Source organism: Xenopus laevis, chromosome 1L (assembly GCF_017654675.1).
Source record: "Xenopus laevis strain J_2021 chromosome 1L, Xenopus_laevis_v10.1, whole genome shotgun sequence".
NCBI classification, from domain to species: Eukaryota; Metazoa; Chordata; class Amphibia; order Anura; family Pipidae; genus Xenopus; species Xenopus laevis.
The window spans coordinates 159,917,449-159,938,848 of NC_054371.1; the positions used below are offsets into that span (position 1 = coordinate 159,917,449).

Consider the following 21,400-nt stretch of genomic DNA (forward strand, 5'->3'; position numbering starts at 1 on the left):
TTTCATATCAGGGATCAAACTGTTCAGTACAGCCCTGGCGTTCATATTTACGATGACTTTTGCTGGTACGTTACAAAATATGGGGTATATAATGGGGTAAAATGCTTGCTTTGTGACTATTTTCAGAAATTTCATAAAAAGCGTTATGTTTAGCATTGCTTTGCGGTTTGATAGTTTGCAGTAGAAAGATGTCTTTACATGCTTTAGATTTGTCAGACTGTGTACTTTCGGAAAATATATGGTTTTCTAGGGTCTCCATATTGTTAGGGGCTCTCATTGGGTGCTTATGTTGTAGTAGCCAGAGTGTCATACGTGAAAATTCATATCCCCTATGTGGATTTGGGGGTCTCTGTATGCCACATAGTTTGGTAAATCTATGTTTATTGGGTATCAAACTGTTAAGTAGACCCCCGGCATTCATATTTAGGATGCTTTATGCTGGTAATGATACATGGACGATACAATGCTGGAAAGTTTAAGCTTTGAGGCAATTTTCAGGTATTTCACCAAAACTGCCATTTTTGGGAAAGCCTTGCGACTCAGTCGTTTGGAGCAGAAAGGCATGGGTACCCATTTTAGATTCGGTAGAATGTGTCCTTTCCAAAAATATATGGTTTTGGGGGGGTAAACCAATATTTCTGTGTTTTTACCCCACAAAAAATGCAGTCAATGTGTTGATTTTTCATTAGCTGAAGTTACCCACAGGACTATTTGTATGAGCTAACTTCATTTTGGGGCCTCTAAATGCCAGATACTTTGGTAAAACTATGAACAATGGGCACCAAACTGTTTGGAGGAACCCTGGCAATCATATTTAGGGGGCTTTTTCTTGGCACCTAATGATACATGGGTGATATGGTGCTGGGAAGTTGAAGCTTTGAGGCAATTTTCAGATATTTCACCAAAACAGACAATTTTGGGAAAGCCTTGCGACTCAGTAGTATGGAGCAGAAAGGCATGGGTACCCATTTTAGATTCGGTAGAATGTGTCCTTTCCAAAAATATATGGTTTTGGGGGTAAAGCTATATTTCTGTGTTTTTACCCCACAAAAAATGCAGTCAATGTGTTGATTTTTCATTAGCTGAAGTTACCCACAGGACTATTTGTATGCGCTAGCTTCATTTTGGGGTCTCTAAATGCCAGATACTTTGGTAAAGCTATGAACAATGGGCACCAAACTGTTTGGAGGACCCCTGGCAATCATATTTAGGGTGCTTTTTCTTTGTACCTAATGATACATGGGTGATATGGTGCTGGGAAGTTGAAGCTTTGAGGCAATTTTCAGATATTTCACCAAAACAGACAATTTTGGGAAAGCCTTGCGACTCAGTAGTATGGAGCAGAAAGGCATGGGTACCCATTTTAGATTCGGTAGAATGTGTCCTTTCCAAAAATATATGGTTTTGGGGGGTAAACCTATATTTCTGTGTTTTTACCCCACAAAAAAATGCAGTCAATGTGTTGATTTTTCATTAGCTGAAGTTACCCACAGGACTATTTGTATGCGCTAGCTTCATTTTGGGGTCTCTAAATGCCAGATACTTTGGTAAACCTATGAACAATGGGCACCAAACTGTTTGGAGGACCCCTGGCAATCATATTTAGGGTGCTTTTTCTTGGTACCTTATGATACATGGGTGATATGGTGCTGGGAATTTGAAGGTTTGAGGCAATTTTCAGATATTTCACCAAAACCGACAATTTTGGGAAAGTCTTGCGACTCAGTAGTTTGGAGCAGAAAGGCATGGGTACCCATTTTAGATTCGGTAGAATGTGTCCTTTCCAAAAATATATGGTTTTGGGGGGTAAACCTATTTTTCTGTGTTTTTACCCCATAAAAAATGCAGTCAATGTGTTGATTTTTCATTAGCTGAAGTTACCCACAGGACTATTTGTATGTGCTAACTTCATTTTGGGGCCTCTAAATGCCATATACTTTTGTAAACCTATGAACAATGGGCACCAAACTGTTTGGAGGACCCCTGGCAATCATATTTAGGGTGCTTTTTCTTGGTACCTAATGATACATGGGTGATATGGTGCTGGGAAGTTGAAGGTTTGAGGCAATTTTCAGATATTTCACCAAAACCGACAATTTTGGGAAAGCCTTGCGACTCAGTAGTTTGGAGCAGAAAGGCATGGGTACCCATTTTAGATTCGGTAGAATGTGTCCTTTCCAAAAATATATGGTTTTGGGGGGTAAACCTATTTTTATGTGTTTTTACCCCACAAAAAATGCAGTCAATGTGTTAATTTTTCAGTAGCTGAAGTAAAGTCCTGGACAATTTGGATGTGCTAACTTCATATTGGGGTCTCTAAATGCCAGGTACTTTGGTAAACCTATGCACAATGGGGATCAAACTGTTCAGTGGACCCCTGGCAATCATATTCAGGGTGCTTTTTCTTGGTATCTAATATAGTGTGTGATATGCGGAGCAGCAAAATAAAACCTTTGAAGTGATTTTTCAAAATTTTGATACATTTTTATAAAAACCGCTACGTTCAGACAAGCTTTGATGTTTGGTAGTTAGGAGTAGAAAGACATAGTTACCCATTTTGGAATCCGCAGAATGTGTACTTTCTAAAAATATATGGTTTTCTGGGGTAAACCTACAGTTTCAGGATTTTGTGGCCTTGGAATCTAAAGTATGCCGTTTTCTGCCTTCTGCTTTCAAAATTCGGTAATATACTGCCGGGAGTTTTTGCTGTACAGATGTCCTAAATCTGGCTAAAACTATACATATCTGGTATTGGCACGTTCGTGAAACACGAGGCTTTCCAAATCAGTTGGATTTTCATGCGTAAAATGAAATATTTTTCTGGTATAAATGCATATATTGTGAAAAATAGGATTTTTTCATTTTTTTTTGTATTTAGAGCTATAAATCTTTTTGCAGAGGTGGAAATACATGACAACTCAGGCAGATTTAGAAAGCTCAGTTTCTCCCGAAAAAAACAATGTATAGTTTTCCTAGGTAAACTATAGGTTTCCCCTCAGAAAATGCCACTAAAGTGAGAGAGCACAAATGTTTCAAAAACGGCTGGCATTTCGCGTAACCAAAATGTGAAATTCTGCTGGCACTTAAAGGGTTAATGTCAGTTGCACAGTCTGAAGAGCTGGAGGCTGTTGCAGGAAAAGCTAAACACTTGTCATTGTACAGAATGGGGTTATTTGTATCTGTTTATTTAATATCCTTTGTTTATGTAGCACTGGCACATTTTACTTAAGTGTTTTATACAAAGATTTTTCGACATTCACACCAGACCTAGGCCAGTTTGAGCTTACAGTCTGATTTACTCAGAAGGGTCACTTTTATCAGGGGCCAAATAACCCACCTGACACAGGAAGACTCTTTGCAGTGACCAGGTTGCCATTTCACAATGGAAGCCATTCACTTTCTTTGCTCTGTCCATTAGTACTGGACATCTTTAAGTTAAAGGAAAACTTTACCCCCAAAATAAAAGTTTAAGCAACAGATATATATAAATATATATACCACTTTGGTAAGATTCTTTAAGTAAATATTGCCCTTTTACATCTCTTGCCTTGAACCACCATTTTGTGATGGTCTGTGTGCTGCCTCAGAGATCACCTGACCAGAAATACTACAACTCTAACTGTAACAGGAAGAAGTGTTGAAGCAAAAGACAGAACTCTGTCTTTTAATTGGCTTATGTGACCTAACATGTATGGTTCGTTTGTGTGCACCGTGGATCCTACGATCCCAGGGGGAGGCCCTTATTTTTTTATTATATTTAAGATTACTCAATGGCACATAAAATTAAAAAGTATATTATTATGAAAATGTTTTATTTACATGAAGCAGGGTTTTACATATGAGCTGTTGTATAAAATATCTTCTTTTTGAGACCTACATTGTTCGGGGGGGGGGTATAGTTTTCCTTTAACTTTTGCTATGTTGTAGAACGGCCTGTTCTAAGCAGCTTTTCAATTGGTCTGCTTTATTTCTTTTGTATAAGTTTTCAATTATTTGAAAAGCTACAAATGTATTGTTACTGATTTTTTTTATTTAGGCCTTCTCCTGTTCCAGTTGTTTATTTAAATCAATGCATGGTTGTTAGGGTAACCTAATTGCTGACATTGCAAACTAGAGAGCTGCTGAATTAAAAGCTAAATAACTCAAAAACCACAAATAGAAAATGGAAACCAATTGCAAATTGTCTCAGAATGTGACTCTCAACATAATACTAAAGAATACTAAAAGTTAATTTAAAGGTAAATAACCCCTGAGTGTATTACATGTGCTGCTTCCTCGAGTTTGGGCTCATTTTTAGGACCCCTGAACCCTATAAAAATGTAGAACGCTCTGGTCATTGTTGATATGCCTAATAGCATCTAAATAACATTAGTGAAACTTCCAAGGGCACTGTGTTGGCCCCATGTTTATAACTCTATACATAAGATGATGATGATGATAGGGTGTCAGTGTCTTTAGTGCACTGTGCATACTACTGACACCATTACATCAGGGAATAAGCAGCAGATGATCTGTAGCTGTGTACATTTACCTCACAGCTAAATTCAAATATTTACACATGCAGAAGGGCAGTCTCTTTGGGAAACAATATCCACTTCCCTAGTAGGCCAGAAATAAAGTGGAAAGGCTATGTATAGATGCCATTGGCGAGAATGCTGTGTGTGACACAGCACTAAAAGAGATCCGCTTATCTCATCCCCCTTGTTTATAGGATCAGTCATTGCTGAATTCTTGTGTTAGGCAGACAGGCTGGGAATAACATATGTGCGTAATTACTGCAAATGGAACATTATGGAAGGGGAGCAGATAACGTCCGTGTACTCGTCTCTTGTTACAGTTTCTGCCCGTCAGGTTCTCAAAAGCAAATGGCGCTTTGTGTTTGTTGTAAGAAGGTTTTATTACTCATATTTATTTTATTATTTTCATGAAACACCAACATATTCGTACAAGCCAAAGACTTATGTACTGCAAGTGACATACAGACACTGTGTTAGAACGGGAGATGTTATATTCAACATGATTAGCTTTTGTTTACTTCATTAATAGGCAGTAACTGTTCTATAGAAATAGATATGTAAAAAAAATGATCCAGGGTCCTGTGGTCCACATCCTCTGCCAGTGCCCAGTATCATCATCATTTATCATCATTTATTTATATAGCGATGTCAAGCTACGCAGTGCTATCCGTTCTCCTTCGGATGTAACAATCAAGTAATGTAAATATCAATGGACCAGCGCTCAAAACAGCTTTAGGATAGACAAAAGGGACAATAGACTAATATAGTGTAGTATTTTTTGTTTCTGGGTGGTCACACACTCTATAAAGGGGGATACTCCTTCTCCTTCACAAGTTCTTACCATCACCTTTTATCCAACCAGTGTGATTTTTAGGTGGGTACTCACAAACGTTAAAAATTCTTATGGGCCTTCAGGTATAGTGCTGGCCTTCACAGACAGTCTGCCCTTTTCCCTCCAATGTTCCAATAGCTCTATAGGAATAGTGTAAAATCCTCTTTAATAATGAAATATATATATAAAGTGATTGCACTCACATTTCCACAATGTTTAAGCATATATATCAGAGTCCCCGTAGTGCCACAGTTTGTGAAAAGTCCGGACTGTGGCACTACGGGGACTCTGATCTGTTATTTCCATACACAGTTATTCTTAGCTTTGTATTACAGGTATGGGGTCCATTATCTGGAAACCTGTTATCCAGAAAGTTCCAGGACCGAAGACCATATCCCATAGACTCAATTTTTAAAATAAATCTCCCATAGACTCCATAATATTTAGTAATTAAGCATTACCTTATACTTGATCACAACCAAGCTATAATTAACCCTTATTGAGGGCAGAACAATCCTATTGGCTTTAATTAATGTTTACACTATTTTTTGTAGACTAAACTTATGGAGATCTAAATTACAGAAAGATCTTATCTGGGAAACCCCTGGTCCCCATCATTCTGGATAACAGGTCCCATAACTATATAATTGTCCGTTATTGACATGCACTGCAGATGTATCAGGAGGCAGTTAACGTGCCTGTAGCTTTTGAAATATGGTACAAAGCTGTAGCACCCATAGAAAAACCACACACACGTGGGTAAAATGGGAAAAACATACAAACTTCTTCAGATAGTGCCCTGCCTGCAACTGAACCTAGGCCCCTAACACTGCAAGGTAGTGCAGCAATTGTATTGATATAGTGCATATTCGGTAGTGCTGCACAGAGGATGTTAATTCATTCACTATAGCAGCTGCCTCTGCCAGGTATGCTAATTCCATTATCAAGGAATACCCTGTAGGTTGCAGCTCACCACATGGATTTACATCACAACCAGGGATGATGCTGAGCAGATCTTAAATACAAATGGGGTTCACCCCTTTTGGGCATCGTCATTGTTGTGCAGGGTTTTCTCATCAGCTTACATGTTTCCATAGCACATTTGGACCAGGGAAACACCCTTTCCTCATTTGCATCCAGTAATACAGGCACAATAACGTGCAGCACTTTCATCTGAAGCCAACCAATTAATCTACAAGAAGTATCCGATGCAAATACATGGAGAGCAGGCGGTATATAATCCTCAAACAACAAGTCACAGACTCTGCTAGTTCTCAAAAGGGGTACCTTTAAACAGTTTTTCTGTTGGTACTAAAGCTCTAAACCTTCTTCTGTATGTGTACAGCCCAACGTTAAAGCTAATCAACAATGTTACAATATTCCTGATATTAATTATTGATACGTTCAATGGTAGCTTTTTGGTGGGTTTTATAGTCTCATTGCTGTCAGGTGTCACAGGACAGTGTATATGAAAAAGGGCAGCAGAGCACAAGGTCAAATCGTAGATGTCATGGTTTGACATAATGGCAGCTGAAATAAAAAGTTACCCTCCACCCTTGCCCCATGATAACACACAGTAAACTAAACAGCCCTTGCATTGTGTGCTGGTAAGCAGACTTTACTATGTACTATGGCATACGTCTGCCTGCCAATCTTCCATCCATAGTAATAGCTGCTTGGGAGGGGCAGGAGAGAGTGGGTGCATGTTATGTGCTGGGTGCGAAAAAGATTTTTGGATTAAATGGATACACTATTTGCTTGACTCATTTCTAACATATAAGTAAGATGGCATGACTTTTGTGTGCCAGTCAATGCATGTTTATGCTTTATAACAAGACTGCAGTGCTCTTTGAAAGGGGCAGTAAACCTGCCAAATAAGGGTTTAGAAAATAATTGGTGTTTTGGTTTAGTTTCCCACTGAACAAAGCAAAGGTGCTTTCATGTTCATTTTAGGGCCCTGGCACAAAGGACAGTTCAGAGAATGTAGTTGCCTGGGCGATTAGTATCTCTGTGGGAGGGTTGAAATCACCCCATTTACTAGCAGTTGTGTTCAAAAGCGGGTGTATTTCATCGGCTTCAGGCTATTCACCGTAACATTTTAGCCAAAATGTTTGGAATATACTCCTATTCGTACCAAGCAAACTTTCTATCGTTTTCATGACAATTCAGAAAGTAAGTGGAACAATTTCACATTACAGTTGATTAATATTTCAAATTAGTAGTTATGGAAACAACCTGTATGGCTTTCTTTAACAGCACTTGCCCCAAGACATTACGGCAGCCTGCTGGGTAACTTTAAGCAACCGTTGGGCTGCAGTGGTTAGAAATTGAGGGTTACATATTTGTTCCTTGTTCTTGTTGGTGCCTATGTCAAGCATTAGTCCTTAACTGTAACATTTTTTATCTTGTAGTACAACCCAATTCCATTTGTAGTACTTGATCTCCCTCTAGTGTTAAAGGCAGAGAATTAAAAATGTAATGCATCTTGTTAAATGGTCAGGAATCATTAAGCAATTTAGCAAGGCACTTGTGCCTGCTGCATTTCAAAATGCTTATGGCATTGCCAAAAATTTGAGTCAATCATTTTATATACGCTTTCACGCAAAAAATTAAAAGTCAAGGGAAGACAGTGCTGTTTGTGTCCCCTGACCCAATATCTTCCAGTTGTATACTCTGGGTTCTAAACTGGGACTGTTTAATGGATTTTTAGCTTGTGAAAGTATAGATTCCAACTGGCTGTATTTAAGACATGTTATGTACCTGTCCCATGGTTCAGTAGAGGCTAGTAGTTAATTTGTGCCCGGAGGTGTTATATGTGAGATGAACAGAGAAGGATGTTAAACAAAGTCATCCTTAAGACATTTTCCGTTCTCCATATGGGTATGCAGCCAAAGCCTAAAAAGAATCATGAATGTACCCATTTATTTGTATTCATATCCTAAAATAGTGAATAAAGTGAGTACCTTCCCACTAGCTTACACTTCTAGAGAACAGTTACATACATTGATGGCTTGCTTGCTTTGAGCATATCCATTGGCAAACTGTATTGTGAGATATATGTAAGCTTATAGGTTCTGCATTATGTAGCATATGGTATTAGCTATATTGAGTATTAAACCTGTGTTTTAGAATACTGGGTGTAGGTGGGCACAGTACAATGAGAATAAATTAAATAAAGTGCACATCTGTTGAGAGCAATATCAGCCTTGATACAGATACTATTCTGTGATTAAATTATCATTCCCACAGTGTAAGTATTCTGTAGAAAGAATAAAGAGTACATTGGTGACACTTTTAATTTAGGTATTGCCCAGTGACATTTCATTTTATAGGTAACACCAGCAACTTATGGTCACAAAGCAATTTTCTTCCAAGGTGAAATACTTTCTCGTGATCTGACCTCTCCCAAGATCATTTCTACCTAGGATGACTTATAGCATTTGACAGTTGTCCCTTATGTCAGCTTGATGTTGCATGAATAATTCACTTACACTGGCCCAGGGCTGCTATTTATTTAGGGGTTGAGCTCAGAACAATCGGCTGTTGTTGAGAGAAAAAACAAACACACTCTGCCCCCTCAGCCTTGAATATTTTAGCTGAAGGTGAAATCTTATTGATATTGCAACATAATATCAGAATAGGAGACATGTTGACTTTTATTATTAGGTATTTATATAGGGCTGACACATTTATGTAGCGCTTTAGAAAGATTGTTCAGCATCCAAATCACATACACTTCCTATTTCTTTCTCACACACTAGGGTCACCTTAATCAGCGGCCAATTAACCGTGTCTGTGTGGGTTTCCCCCGGGTACTTCCGTTTTCTCCCACACTCCAAAAATATACAGGCAGGTTAATTGACTGCTGATATAACTGACCCTACTGTGTGTGAGTGTGATAGGGACCTTAGACTGTAAGCTCCACTGGGACATGGACTGATGTGAATGATGTAAAAGCTCTGTAGAGCTCAGCAGAATATGTAAGCACTCTATAAATAACAATGTGTTTTTTACTGTTGTTTTTGTATCTGGAGCCAAACGCTTTCTTTCATTTTTCAATGACAGCTTTGTCGCCGATTCCCCATCATTTGGTGACATCTCCAATAGGAAGCACACTCCACAAAGTAGACTGTCCTCCGTGTCGCAGAGTGAAACAGACCAGCATGACTTCCTGTCCGATCCCAAGAGCTCCGCAGTGGATGCCTCCAGCATGGACATCGATTCCACTGACGGCACAGGGAGCACCATTTCTCTTCACGAGGCCAAAGCTGAGGATTTTTCGTTCATCGATGTAAGCTGACATATTTAAACGTTAAAACAATGATTTTACAAACAACTTGTGAGCATTGTTTTCAGTGCGTCTAAACATGTAAGCAAGTTTGTATCACACTTGTTTAGGAATACTCACAGGACCTTTTTCACTAACAGTGGGAAAACTGGCACCTGAGCAGTAACCCACGACAACTGATCAGAAGTTTGCTTTCATTGTGTTACTGGAAGCTGACTAAATAAAGCTAATTACTGATTTGTTACTGCTCGGCTTGAGATCTTCAAAGCAAATGAGCCTCACTGATTTTAAGGGGGTTATTTATCAAAGGTCGAATGTTAAAAAATTTTAAACCTTGAGTGAACTCACAACTAAAATGGTTTCTTATCTAAAAAAAAATGGAATGGGAAAAACTCGATTCAATGAGTTTGAGTTGTGAAACTTGAAAACTGGAACGAGTTTTGTCTTAAAAAAAACTCTAATTGCTCAAGTTGATCAAGTTTTTGGGAAAAACTCTCCTGAAAAAAACATCATGAGTGCTATTATCATCTTCAAATGGTTCAAGGGACCTCTGCCATTGATGCCTACATGACCACAACAGGTTTTAGATGATGTATATTTGGATTACAGCTATATCCAGGGTCGGGGTATAAGATATATTAGGTACAAGAGGTCACCGATGCATAAGGTATCCCTGGGGCTTAATCTTGTTATTATGGGGGGGTTGTGGATGCACACCTAAGGCCAATTTCAAAAAGTTTAAAGCCCTGTCTAAATAATTCAAGTAAATATGCAAGTGCATGTAATTTTGAAACAGGGTTTTTTTGTTACAAAGTTATGATCATAATATTGATAAGCCACCATACCACGTCAAGGTAAAACCCCACATGGTGGTCCCTAACTTATTTATCTCTAATCATAGTAAAAAAAGGAATATTACCTCTCTGTATAGTACCAATTCTTAATGTAAACATCTCCTGTGCCTTGGTTTCAAACTCTGTGCTAAATCCTCCCCCGCCAACTGCTGACTGCCTTAACCAACGCCCATTTTAGAAAAGTAGAAGTCAGGTGTTGTAATTAAAAACAAAGTAGAGTGATATGTGCAGTTGCACAATAGTGTGTATACATGTATAAGTGAAATGTGAAGGTGTGTGTGGTAGTGAAAAGGGAAAAGTGTATGTGTATTTAGGGATGTGTATGAATGTAAACATAGAATAGAAGAGTGTAAAGGAGAACTAAATGAGTGTGTGTACATAGAGAAGTGTCTAATGGGACGTTGGTTTTTTCACGGCTAGATCCTCCCATGCCGCTAGAGAGAGATTGCACCTTACCTTGACGTGGTATGGTGGCTTATCAATATTATGATCATAACTTTGTAACAAAAAAACCCTGTTTCAAAATGACATGCACTTGCATATTTACTTGAATGATTTAGACATGGCTTTATACTTTTTGAAATTGGCCTCAGGTGTGCATCCACAACCCCCCCATAGTTAATCTTGTTATTAGCACTGAGCAGGATTCAGAGAATAGAGTCTACACAATTCTGAAGAAAGAAAGCTTCTTGTTCTAAAGAAACCTCTATAGATAGATATATATATATATATATATATATATATATAGATATATATATATATATATATAGATATATAGATATATATAGATATATAGATATATATATATATATATATATATATATAGATATATAGATATATATATAGATATATATATAGATATATAGATATATATATATATATATATAGATATATAGATATATATATATATATATATAGATATATAGATATATATATATATATATATATATATATATAGATATATAGATATATATATATATATAGATATATATATAGATATAGATATATATATAGATATATATATATATATAGATATATATATATATATAGATAGATATATATATATATATATATATATATATATATATATATATATATATATATATATATATATATATATATATATATATATATATATATATATATATATATATATATATATATATATATATCTTTGTAAATATCTTTAGCTGATGAATTAGGATGTGTATGCGTCCATCTGTGCCAGAAGGCATATATTGGCTCCCTTGCTTGATCCACTGCTTCAGACTAATGCCACCACTTTGGCTAACCATATCTGTAGCTAAGCTGTCCAGTGATCCTTCCATTCAGCAAAGATTTAAGATTTTACCTGTAACTGCCCATCTCTTTGGCACAAAGAAGATTCCTTGATGTTCATGGCAGTGGGTGATGTTCTGAGGCTCCTTTTCGCTGATAGTGGGCTTCAGTAGGATTTCTCCATATGGTTTGGCATAAAAATAAAGTATGATTAGGCAGTTCTTCTAAATACCCATTGGTACCAGTGATGATTAAATGGCTTTTTGTTTTGCAGCAAACATTGGTCTTAGACTCTACAGCACTGAAAACCAGGGTGCAACTGAACCGGAAAAGCCAACGCCGTGCCCCTAGCCAGTCCCAGCGCAAAAGCCGCCTGCTCCTGTCCAGTAGTCATCTTGATGTGATAGAAGACACTGATAGCCCCTGGATGTATACAGACTCTACAGGTACTTTTTTGCCTTTCTGTTTAGGATACACACAGATAATTTGTGATCAGTAACCTCTTCAGTCATAGAAGCCACCAAAGCAACAAATATTTGTGCATAGCTGATTAAATGTATTACATTTCCCATTAACAACATGCTGCACAAGGCATTTTTATGTATCCCCAAAACATGTGCTTTGTATTAAAGTGGGCCAAGAAGATTAACAGCCTTTTATGCTTAAGCATCAATTTGGACCTTCCAGGTGGGAGATATATCATATGCACTCAATTTAACTCATGAGGAGTTTTGTATAGTAGAGGTAGCTTCTGTGTCATTGTATGTTTTAGCCCAGGTACAGTACATGCTGCTTTGTTGTGGTAAATGACCCATACTAAACCTTGGTACTTTCATAATCCCATTATATAGCAGATGTTGCAACTATGCCCTTTGTTTCCTGCTATTACCACTACACCTGTATACACTTGATATGCTTCTCTCATGTTTTTCCATAGAGGAAAAGCCTGTAAAGGAGGAAAGTGAAGAAGAAAAACCACAAAGGACTCCAGTTCAACAACAGAGAATGCCTATGTTCCCTGGCATGGATCCCTCCGCTCTAAAGGTAAAATTGCAGCATTAGAAACATTGTTTTTATAAAATACTATCTAATGTGACACTAGGAGACTTGTCATTTGTAATTAATTGGTGAGTTAAAATAACAATATTGCAACTAAGCACTACCGGATCGATTCACACATGCAAGACTGTGGTGCTTATGAATATTTCTGACCGGACTTTATTGCTTTTTGTTGCCTGGGCTTGTCAACATAATTGATATACCAAGGTGTTGCTTAGCAAGAACTCAGACATAATCAGCATGCCAGTATATCAGAAGTTAAGCCACTCTTCATTGGGTGAGTTATAGTTTAACAAGAGTGAAAATTTGCCTTGAAGCCAAAACACGCAAACTACCTTGGACTAAATTACACTGACATCAGGAGTTTGCCAGTATTGTCTATGACACCTATTTTCATGTGATTCAGTTTAAACATATACTATGTATATAAAGGACATATTTATGTATCACACACTCATCATACAAACAATAATTTATTGTAAGAAAGGCAATCGGCCATTTCAATCCCACAGTGACAAGCCCTTCCTCAAGGTGAACAGAAGGTTCTCCCAGCAGCCCTGAGGAAGGTCACTGCTTGTGACGGAAAAGTCAGACTGTTTTTCTTTATAATAAATTAACCTTTTTTGTATGACCTGATGATAGGGTTGCCACCTTTACTGAAAAAAATTACCGGCCGGTGGGGGCGGGGACAAAAAGGGGGTGGGCCATGTTGCAAAAGTGGGCAGGGCTACGCAGTGTGCCATGAAAGGGGGCGGAGCAACATCGTCCCGATGTCAAGAACACTGCAAAAAAGGTAAGTTCTGCGCGAATTGGGGGCAGACCGAGGGCTTTTTTTAAAGGGTATTACAAATTACCGGCAACTGCATTGCCGGTAAATTTGTAATACCGGCCCCGGCCTTGGCAGGTGTTTTACCGGCTAGACCGGTAAAATAGCGGCCGGGTGGCAACCCTACCTGATGAGTGCAATACTATGTTCTTTTAGCATTAGCCACAGAGTGCAAATTCTACATTCTGTTGCACTTAAAGGGTTAAACGCATGTCCATTTGTGTCTGTTTACTCCATTACTACAACAGCATTCATGCTGTGCAGTCATGAGAGGCTGAAACTGCTAGATTCCCTATGACGTTCTTTGGCAGTTGTCTTAGGAACTCATTTGAAGGTTTGGTGCAAAAAGGACAGATACGTTATTAATGCATTGAACTAGCACTATCTGTCCATTTTATTCATTTGCTTTGTAGTTAAAAATGCCGCAGGCTCATAATCAGTCATATCCAACCAGCAGCTTATAAGAGAGCTCTAAATGCTGCTCTTGAGCAGCATTGTACAATAGCAAGACTATGAAAACTTGTCGATGGGAGCCTATTGGTTTTTGCAGTGACTTGAAGCAAATCTTTAGCTTACAATTTAAATGTAAGGAGCCTGTGATACGGAAAAGTAAGCAAGTCAACATGTGATCATGGAGTGAAGATCTTGAAATTACCACTTGTTCATTTAACAGGCTCAGCTACGTAAGAGACAGGACCCAGAGAACAATAGTGAATCTCCCTCACAACCTTCACGGTCACCTAAATCCCCTCTCCCCCAAGGAACACTGGGTATTAAACTCCTGCCGACATCAAGTGACAAGCAAGAAAGGTCAGTGACTACCTCTCTGTGTATATACTTGTGTTTAATGCTATTATACAAAATGTCTTGAAGTTTTCACCAGGTCTAGTAACCTAACGCAGCCATTTACAAGGCAAGGCAGAATACTTTTAAATCGTTGCTTAATTCTGTTTTGTTAATGTAAGTCTTTCACTTTAAGGATTGAACCTGCAATCACACATTAGATTCCAATAATACTGTCCATGACTAGTCATGGACGAGAGACGAAATGGGCAGCACTCCAGGATAAAGTAAAAAATTGCCTTTATTTACCAACACCAGGCAGCATAGCAACGTCATGCCTTACAGTTCTGCTGCACTGTTGAGCCTCACTAAAGAAAAAACTGATGTTCAGCTAGGATTTGATCAGCCATAGCGATGCTCCAACAGAATCTGAATCAAATTCCTTAGTACGTAAGCAACGGATTACCATCAGCTATTAGCCTACCCTTTAAGGTTATATACCAAACAGAGTGCTAATAGAGAGTTTGCATCCATTTCGTTTATCCCATTGCTGCATCTGCACTTACATCTATAAAGAATCTTTGCTTGTGTTGTCCCTCAAAGATATCAGTTACAAGTAAGCAGTCTTTGATGGTGTCTAAAAAAAAATTACACAGTTAGCAATGAATGTTGATTTGATATTGATGTGTTATCAGCACAATAGAGCACATGGCTTACTATGGTCTTTATTCCAGGGGGCCAGAGGAGTCCCCAGCATGGCTGAAAGAACTGAAATCAAAGAAGAGGCTAAGCCAGTATGAGAATCAAACTTAACAGGTAATCTTCCACGTGAACCAACCTCTTTTACTTGCTCACCAGTTGTATGCAGGCACCAAATAATTTCCCCCATATTTACTTGTTACAAGAATCCATGCTGCTTTGAAACCTGCATTCACTGCTGCAGTAATAAAATATATTGTAATCAAATCTCATTTCCCTGCTGATAATTTTATTAAAGTCATATTGCCAAAAAAAAGGGGGTAAGCGCAATTTGTTTCCCAGTTGAGTACTACTGTTTTATTGTTACTAAAGATTTTCTTACTGCCATTGTGTGGTTCCCTGTAGGCATTATTGATAATTATATTGTAAGCAGAAAGCAGTGTTATCAGCTTCACTTATTAACTTTATCACAGTACCCAACAGTTTGCGGGGGAAGTAATATTACATAGCGGGGGAAGTAATATTACATAGGGTTGTACAAAAGCAATGCTGCTATTTAGGCAAGTTTGGGCTAGTCACTTTATTCCATTAGATTGCCTTGTACCAGATTATTTGACCAAAGTAGCATACCATCACTCGGTGATGGAGTCTGAGACTGGTATCAGTGATGGAAGCCATTACATTTTCCCTTATACACTGGCAGTAACTTGTCAATTTGGCAGAGAGAGCTTTCTGTATGTCTGCTTTGATTGTAATTACCGAAAATCTACATAAGTTAGTAAAGACAAGTGACCTCTGTTGGGTCTGGACCTCGGTGGTAGTCTATCCCAATGATTTCAGCCAAAGCCCTTTACAAGTTTTAATGAGAGAAGAAAGTTTATTCAAGCGCAGAATATAGAAGCATTCGGTAGCTCGGAGAGAACTCTGCCCCAGCTGACATTACACATATCAGGAGTGCCCATACTTTACTAATGAGACGTCTACTTTTAGCGTTGTTTTCCCATTATGATCTACATCCATAAAAACATTGCTAAGCATTATGTTCCATGGAAAATATTACTTAAATATTATATTGATTTATGAGAGAATTTATATTGCTATATTTAACAACTATTTCCTATGTAACCTTAACCTAATAAATATCTAAATGAAAAGCATGAATAGGAGGGTGATTTAGACAAGCTATTTGTTGAGGTCTACTGGTAAATCCCAATCTACCTTTTGGCCACCCCTGACATATATTTATCACATATTATAATGAAAGCATTATTATTGGTTAAAACATTTCTAAGTTGTAATGCTAAGCATAATTTAGTATCTGGGCAGATAGTTTGTACCTGGCCAGACTTAACAATGATTTGATGAATATAATGAGAGTCCTAATAGAATAACAAGTTTGCTGCTTTCAGACACTAAAGCCATTCTCTTCTTATTTTTAGATCCAGCAGTTTTCAAGAGGGGGGACACAGCAGTTGAACATACGCCTTAATCCTCACAATTCTACAAATACACGCCGCTCTGCTGTTTTGCTTTGTCTGAACTGCTGTGTGTTTGGTGCCTTTCCAGTTTTTGAAGAAAAAGCTGCTTAGTACCTTTCAGATATAAAAATAGTTGTATTTTATATGAAAAGAGAGAAAAGTCACTTTAGGACTCGTAAAGGATATTTACTTGAAACGGAGCTCTACAGAAGCCAAAGGCCGTGCCTCCAGGGGGCCCGGCCGACATGGAAAGACTTTGGGATAGCAGCCTCACACACAGGTCACATGTCTGGATTTGTCAACATGTTTTAAGAAGAGGGGTGGGGGAAAGCTGACTGAATTTTGTAATTCTTTATGAGAAATTTCAAGATCACAGATGAATTCAACTTTTTTGTTACTTAAAATGTTCTAAACCACTATCCAGATGATTTTTTTTTTTTTAACTTCCAGAATACTAGAACTATATACGCATAAATGAACAAAATGTTTACTGCCAATAACAACAACCACAAAAACCGCTTGACTACTTTTTGTAAAAAAAATGTTTTTAATATGGTTGGTGGTGTATAATGAATACAAAATTGTATTACTTCTTCCTCTGCTTTTATCTTGCTGCCCACTTAGCAGATTGTTCATTACCAATCGAATGTTTGTCCCTCCACCTTTTCCAGTTTCAAACGCTGCCAGATAAGTCTAGAGTAAGAGAACCTTCTAATTGGACAACTATAAGCACCACGTTTCCCTTAGACTAGATTCACATGTGGAAATGCAATATGTGACACTAGCCTCATGCCAAAAGGTTAGTAAGTAGAATCTTCAGACAAAATAGGCTTTGCTTAGAGGAGAGATTTGGCCTGCCCTGCATTCTGATACAAAGCAGATTATAGTGGCAATGACATTATCAAATAACAGCAATAATATGTAACCTATTCTGAATTTTTTTTATAGCTTTTTTTAATACTCATGATCCCTGCACTGTACATGCCATTCACATGTCGTACAAACCATGTTGGGAGAGGCCTCTAACTTCTTTGATTTGCAGCACACTCTTAGACCTTATTTTATGCGTGCACATAATGGGGACAAATGTACAGTTATTTTTTTTTTGTCACAGGTTGTTTATCCATTTTAACATCCCAAAGAGGTTTTGAATGACCACTTATGCTTCTGCACTGATATAAGGTATATGGATAGCTCCTGGTATATGGATAGCTCCTGCTTTCTTCTGGAATGTACTAGACATTTATATATAGGGAATACATATATAAATGCCATTCGCATGCTTTCTTTGGTAGCCAATGTTTTGTCACTGTATATACTCCTGCTTTAGAAGGGAAAAAACAAACACCAAACCTTTTTTTTTGTTTAACAAACATTACAGCAACTTTTAACTTCTACATTTTTACATAACTATTGTCCAAAGCATATTGTAATCTTAGTATTGACTATTAAAACAGAAAAAGGTTTTAATAACTGAAGTTTCCTTAACCTGCATATATGCACAAATCCTCAGATATATTGTTCTGTATATAGAATTTATATTGTGTGGCCAAAGCCATGCCCTCTATCTCTTCCTTACAAATTACACTGATCTGCCACTTTAAAGTCAGCTCTTACCCAGTGCTTGAACTTTTTGGAGGATTTGGTAATCCCATCACTGTGCACCAGCAATGGTTTTAAGCCCACTCTAAGAAAATGGTTCATTTATTGCAGTACGCTTTAATACCAAATAGCTAAGCATTATAGTTAGGCCCTATTGCATCATTTTGAGAAATAAAGTGTTTTATTTAGTGACGGAAGAAAAAACTTGGCTTTAGCCAATGCATTACAGAATTTTAAGCTTTGTTTAGCAGCCTGTAAGAGTATATATAGCCAAATTTTACATTTTTAAATCTGTATGGACTCAGGAAAAGCTTTGCTATTAATATGTCAGAAAAGACTATGTTCCTGTTTAAAACACACATAATAGGGCAACCAATGTTTTTAAAAGCAGAACTTTTTAGAACTAATGGGCAGTTCGATTTTAAATAGAAAGAATGATTGCAAAAGAACATTCCCTATTACACAGCAAAAGTTATATTTCCCAGGATTAGGGATATCATCTTTGGCCTGAGCCAATGGCATATCGTTTCACCAAGGGTTTGTATTTGGCTGAATTTTTTTTTTCCTGTAATTTTCCAGGAGCTGAAATCTAGTTAATTAATTTGATAAGTTGATAAATGTACATCGCTTCATATAGTAGTAGCGCTATATACACACATTTAGCTTCACGCAGCCCAGAAGAGGCAACTCTATATGCCACAAATTCTAAAATTATGGACGAGGAACAATTGTCAATGCATTGCGGTCAGGCCAACTATGTCCCAAGTTATTCCTGCTCTGGCCAGTCCTACACATTAAGAATTCTAGTATTCATGTAGGCATTTCTATAGGAACTATGCTTTACCTACAACTTGCTTTCCAAGGATAAAACTCTCCAATGATTGCCCTTTTTATTGGCCAAATGGAGGGATCGCCTGACCCGAGAATGATAGGAGGAACATTGTCTGACTTTTGCTACAAGAAATATAGCTTATTTTCCAAAAATTAGTGATTGATTGTATTATAAGGTTCTCTCTGAGTGCTATGCTTCTTGTAGTAGACACACATCTGGGTGAATCTTGTGTAAGGCTATCGGAAATGTATACATGAGATTTCACTAGAACTTTCACTGTTTCAAGCACAGATGCTAAACTTGTATATACACTCAGACTCCTTTGCACTTAACTGTCGCACTACTGTATCAGCAGGAGATGTATGGAACTGCATTTGAAACTTTTCTGGCATCGCAGTGACCTGCTGCAAATTGTATTGTTCTTTTTGCGCCAATAGAGAACTTTATTCAAGTAGCTAAATGAGAAAAAAAAAAATATATATATATATTACACAGATGAAATTGCAATAAAACTGGTTTTAAATACACAGAATATATATTTAACAGATGTCTCTGTTTCCTTATTCACTTTATGTAAATGATCTTTACTTTCACAGATCTCATACAGTATAATTAAAGGTGTATTTTGTATGTGTGTCGTTTTAGTTATGGTCCTAGTAGTATCTGTTAAACCCCTGAAATTGCCATGAAAAGAAATACAGGTATGTGGCCTATTAACCAGAATGCTCAGGACCTGGCGTTTTCAAACCTATGGGTCTCTCCATATCATAAACAATCATTTGAACACTTATTTAACTAATTAAAGGGGACTGGTCACCCACACATGAACATCTGTATAATAAAAGTCCTTTTAAAATTAATCTTGAAACCCACATTTTTATTTTTATTAAAACAACCATACCGTTTATAATCTCGTTTAAAACTCTCAGCTGTCAATCATATATTGCCTGCCCCTCCATAGGCATAGAGATGGGCAGGCATTTACTTTCACTTTTCATTCTGCAATTCCCAGATGTCACTGCACTCCATACATTCATTTTGTAGCCAGTGCAATGGCATGGGAATCAGGTGCCCCATTTTGGTGCATAAACAAGATTTTGGCATGATTTAGCAACATTTTCATTTGCCTTAATAAAAGTGTCCACAAAATGGCTGCTGCCTGCTTGATGTGATTGTGATTTACAAGACTGAAAGACAGGAGATTGAAATCATGTATATATTGTAAGTGAAGTTTATTTTGCTTGACTAACATCATAAAACAGGATTTGGGATTATTTTTTAGAGTGACAGATCACCTTTAAGATTGTTTTGCCTCCAATAAATTTTAATTATATTTTAGGATCAAGTACAAGGTACTACTGGAACAAAAGAAAGGTGACCAGGCATATACAGCAGGGAACATAAGTATTGAACACGTCAATGTTTTTCTCCATAAATATATTCCTAATGGGGCTATTGACATGAAATTTACACCAGATGTTGGCAACAACCTAAGTAATCTGTACATATAAAAAAAAAATCAAAACAAATAAATCCATAAATTAAATGATATGTAATAAAGTGGAATGACACAGGGAATAAGTATTGAACACTTTTACTGAAATGTATTTTAATACTTAGTAGAAAAGCGTTTGTTGGTAATGACAGCTTCAAGACTCCTCCAGTATTGAGACCGTTGCATGCATTGCTCAGGTGTGACAATATTTGAAAAAAATTCATATTGTAGACCAGGGCTGTCCAACTGGCGGCCCGCGATGGCCCCCCAGATGCTGTGTCTGTTTACAATATGTAAGATTTAAAAGGTATCACTACAGAGATTAACTGGCCCCTGCATTGTTTAAACCTCAAATTCAGACTCTAACCCCCTGTATTGTTCACACTTGTGACCCCTCTATTGTTCACTCCCCTAAACCCTGTACTGTTCACACCTGAGACCCAGACTGAAACTGCCCACATTGTTCACCTGTTCACACCTTATTCAAAATGCTAATGGGGCACCAGCACTGCGTCACTGTATGTAGTACATATTAGACTGATAGCTTTCCTTGTCTCCTGCTCTGTTCTGCCTTCCCTCCCTGCCAGGCTGGAACTAGGGGCAGGCAGAGTAGGCACCCACCTAGGGTGCAATCATGGGGGGGGCACACTTTTAAGGGGAATTTCCATTCTTTCTTTTTTAAACCCTGATTTGCTTGGCCTTTAATAGTTTTTCAACTTTATAAACCCCCTGTTCCAGATAGAATCACTCCCCAGCTCCCTTTTGGCAGCTGCTGGCACAGGTACATATTTGTGGGCAATATCTTGGCTGCTACTTGCACAGGTAAACAGATGATATGATGAATATTTAGCTGCTGC

General features: G+C 37.7%; 1 protein-coding gene across 4 annotated transcripts in view; it reads left to right on the forward strand.

Annotated features, from left to right (window-relative positions):
- The window catches only part of LOC108715698, a 129,356-nt gene extending 110,067 nt beyond the window's left edge, over positions 1-19,289 (forward strand). For 3 of the 4 annotated variants that reach the window (XM_018261105.2, XM_018261095.2, XM_041566093.1), the window contains 6 exons: positions 9,415-9,640; positions 12,044-12,215; positions 12,707-12,813; positions 14,328-14,464; positions 15,172-15,253; positions 16,576-19,289. In XM_018261105.2, the coding sequence (XP_018116594.2) occupies positions 9,415-9,640; positions 12,044-12,215; positions 12,707-12,813; positions 14,328-14,464; positions 15,172-15,250 (721 nt within the window). In that variant the 3' untranslated portion in view covers positions 15,251-15,253; positions 16,576-19,289. The remainder of the gene's footprint in view (positions 1-9,414; positions 9,641-12,043; positions 12,216-12,706; positions 12,814-14,327; positions 14,465-15,171; positions 15,254-16,575) is intronic. The other variant, XM_041566100.1, reaches the window with a different exon arrangement.
- Positions 19,290-21,400: the final 2,111 nt, after the last annotated feature.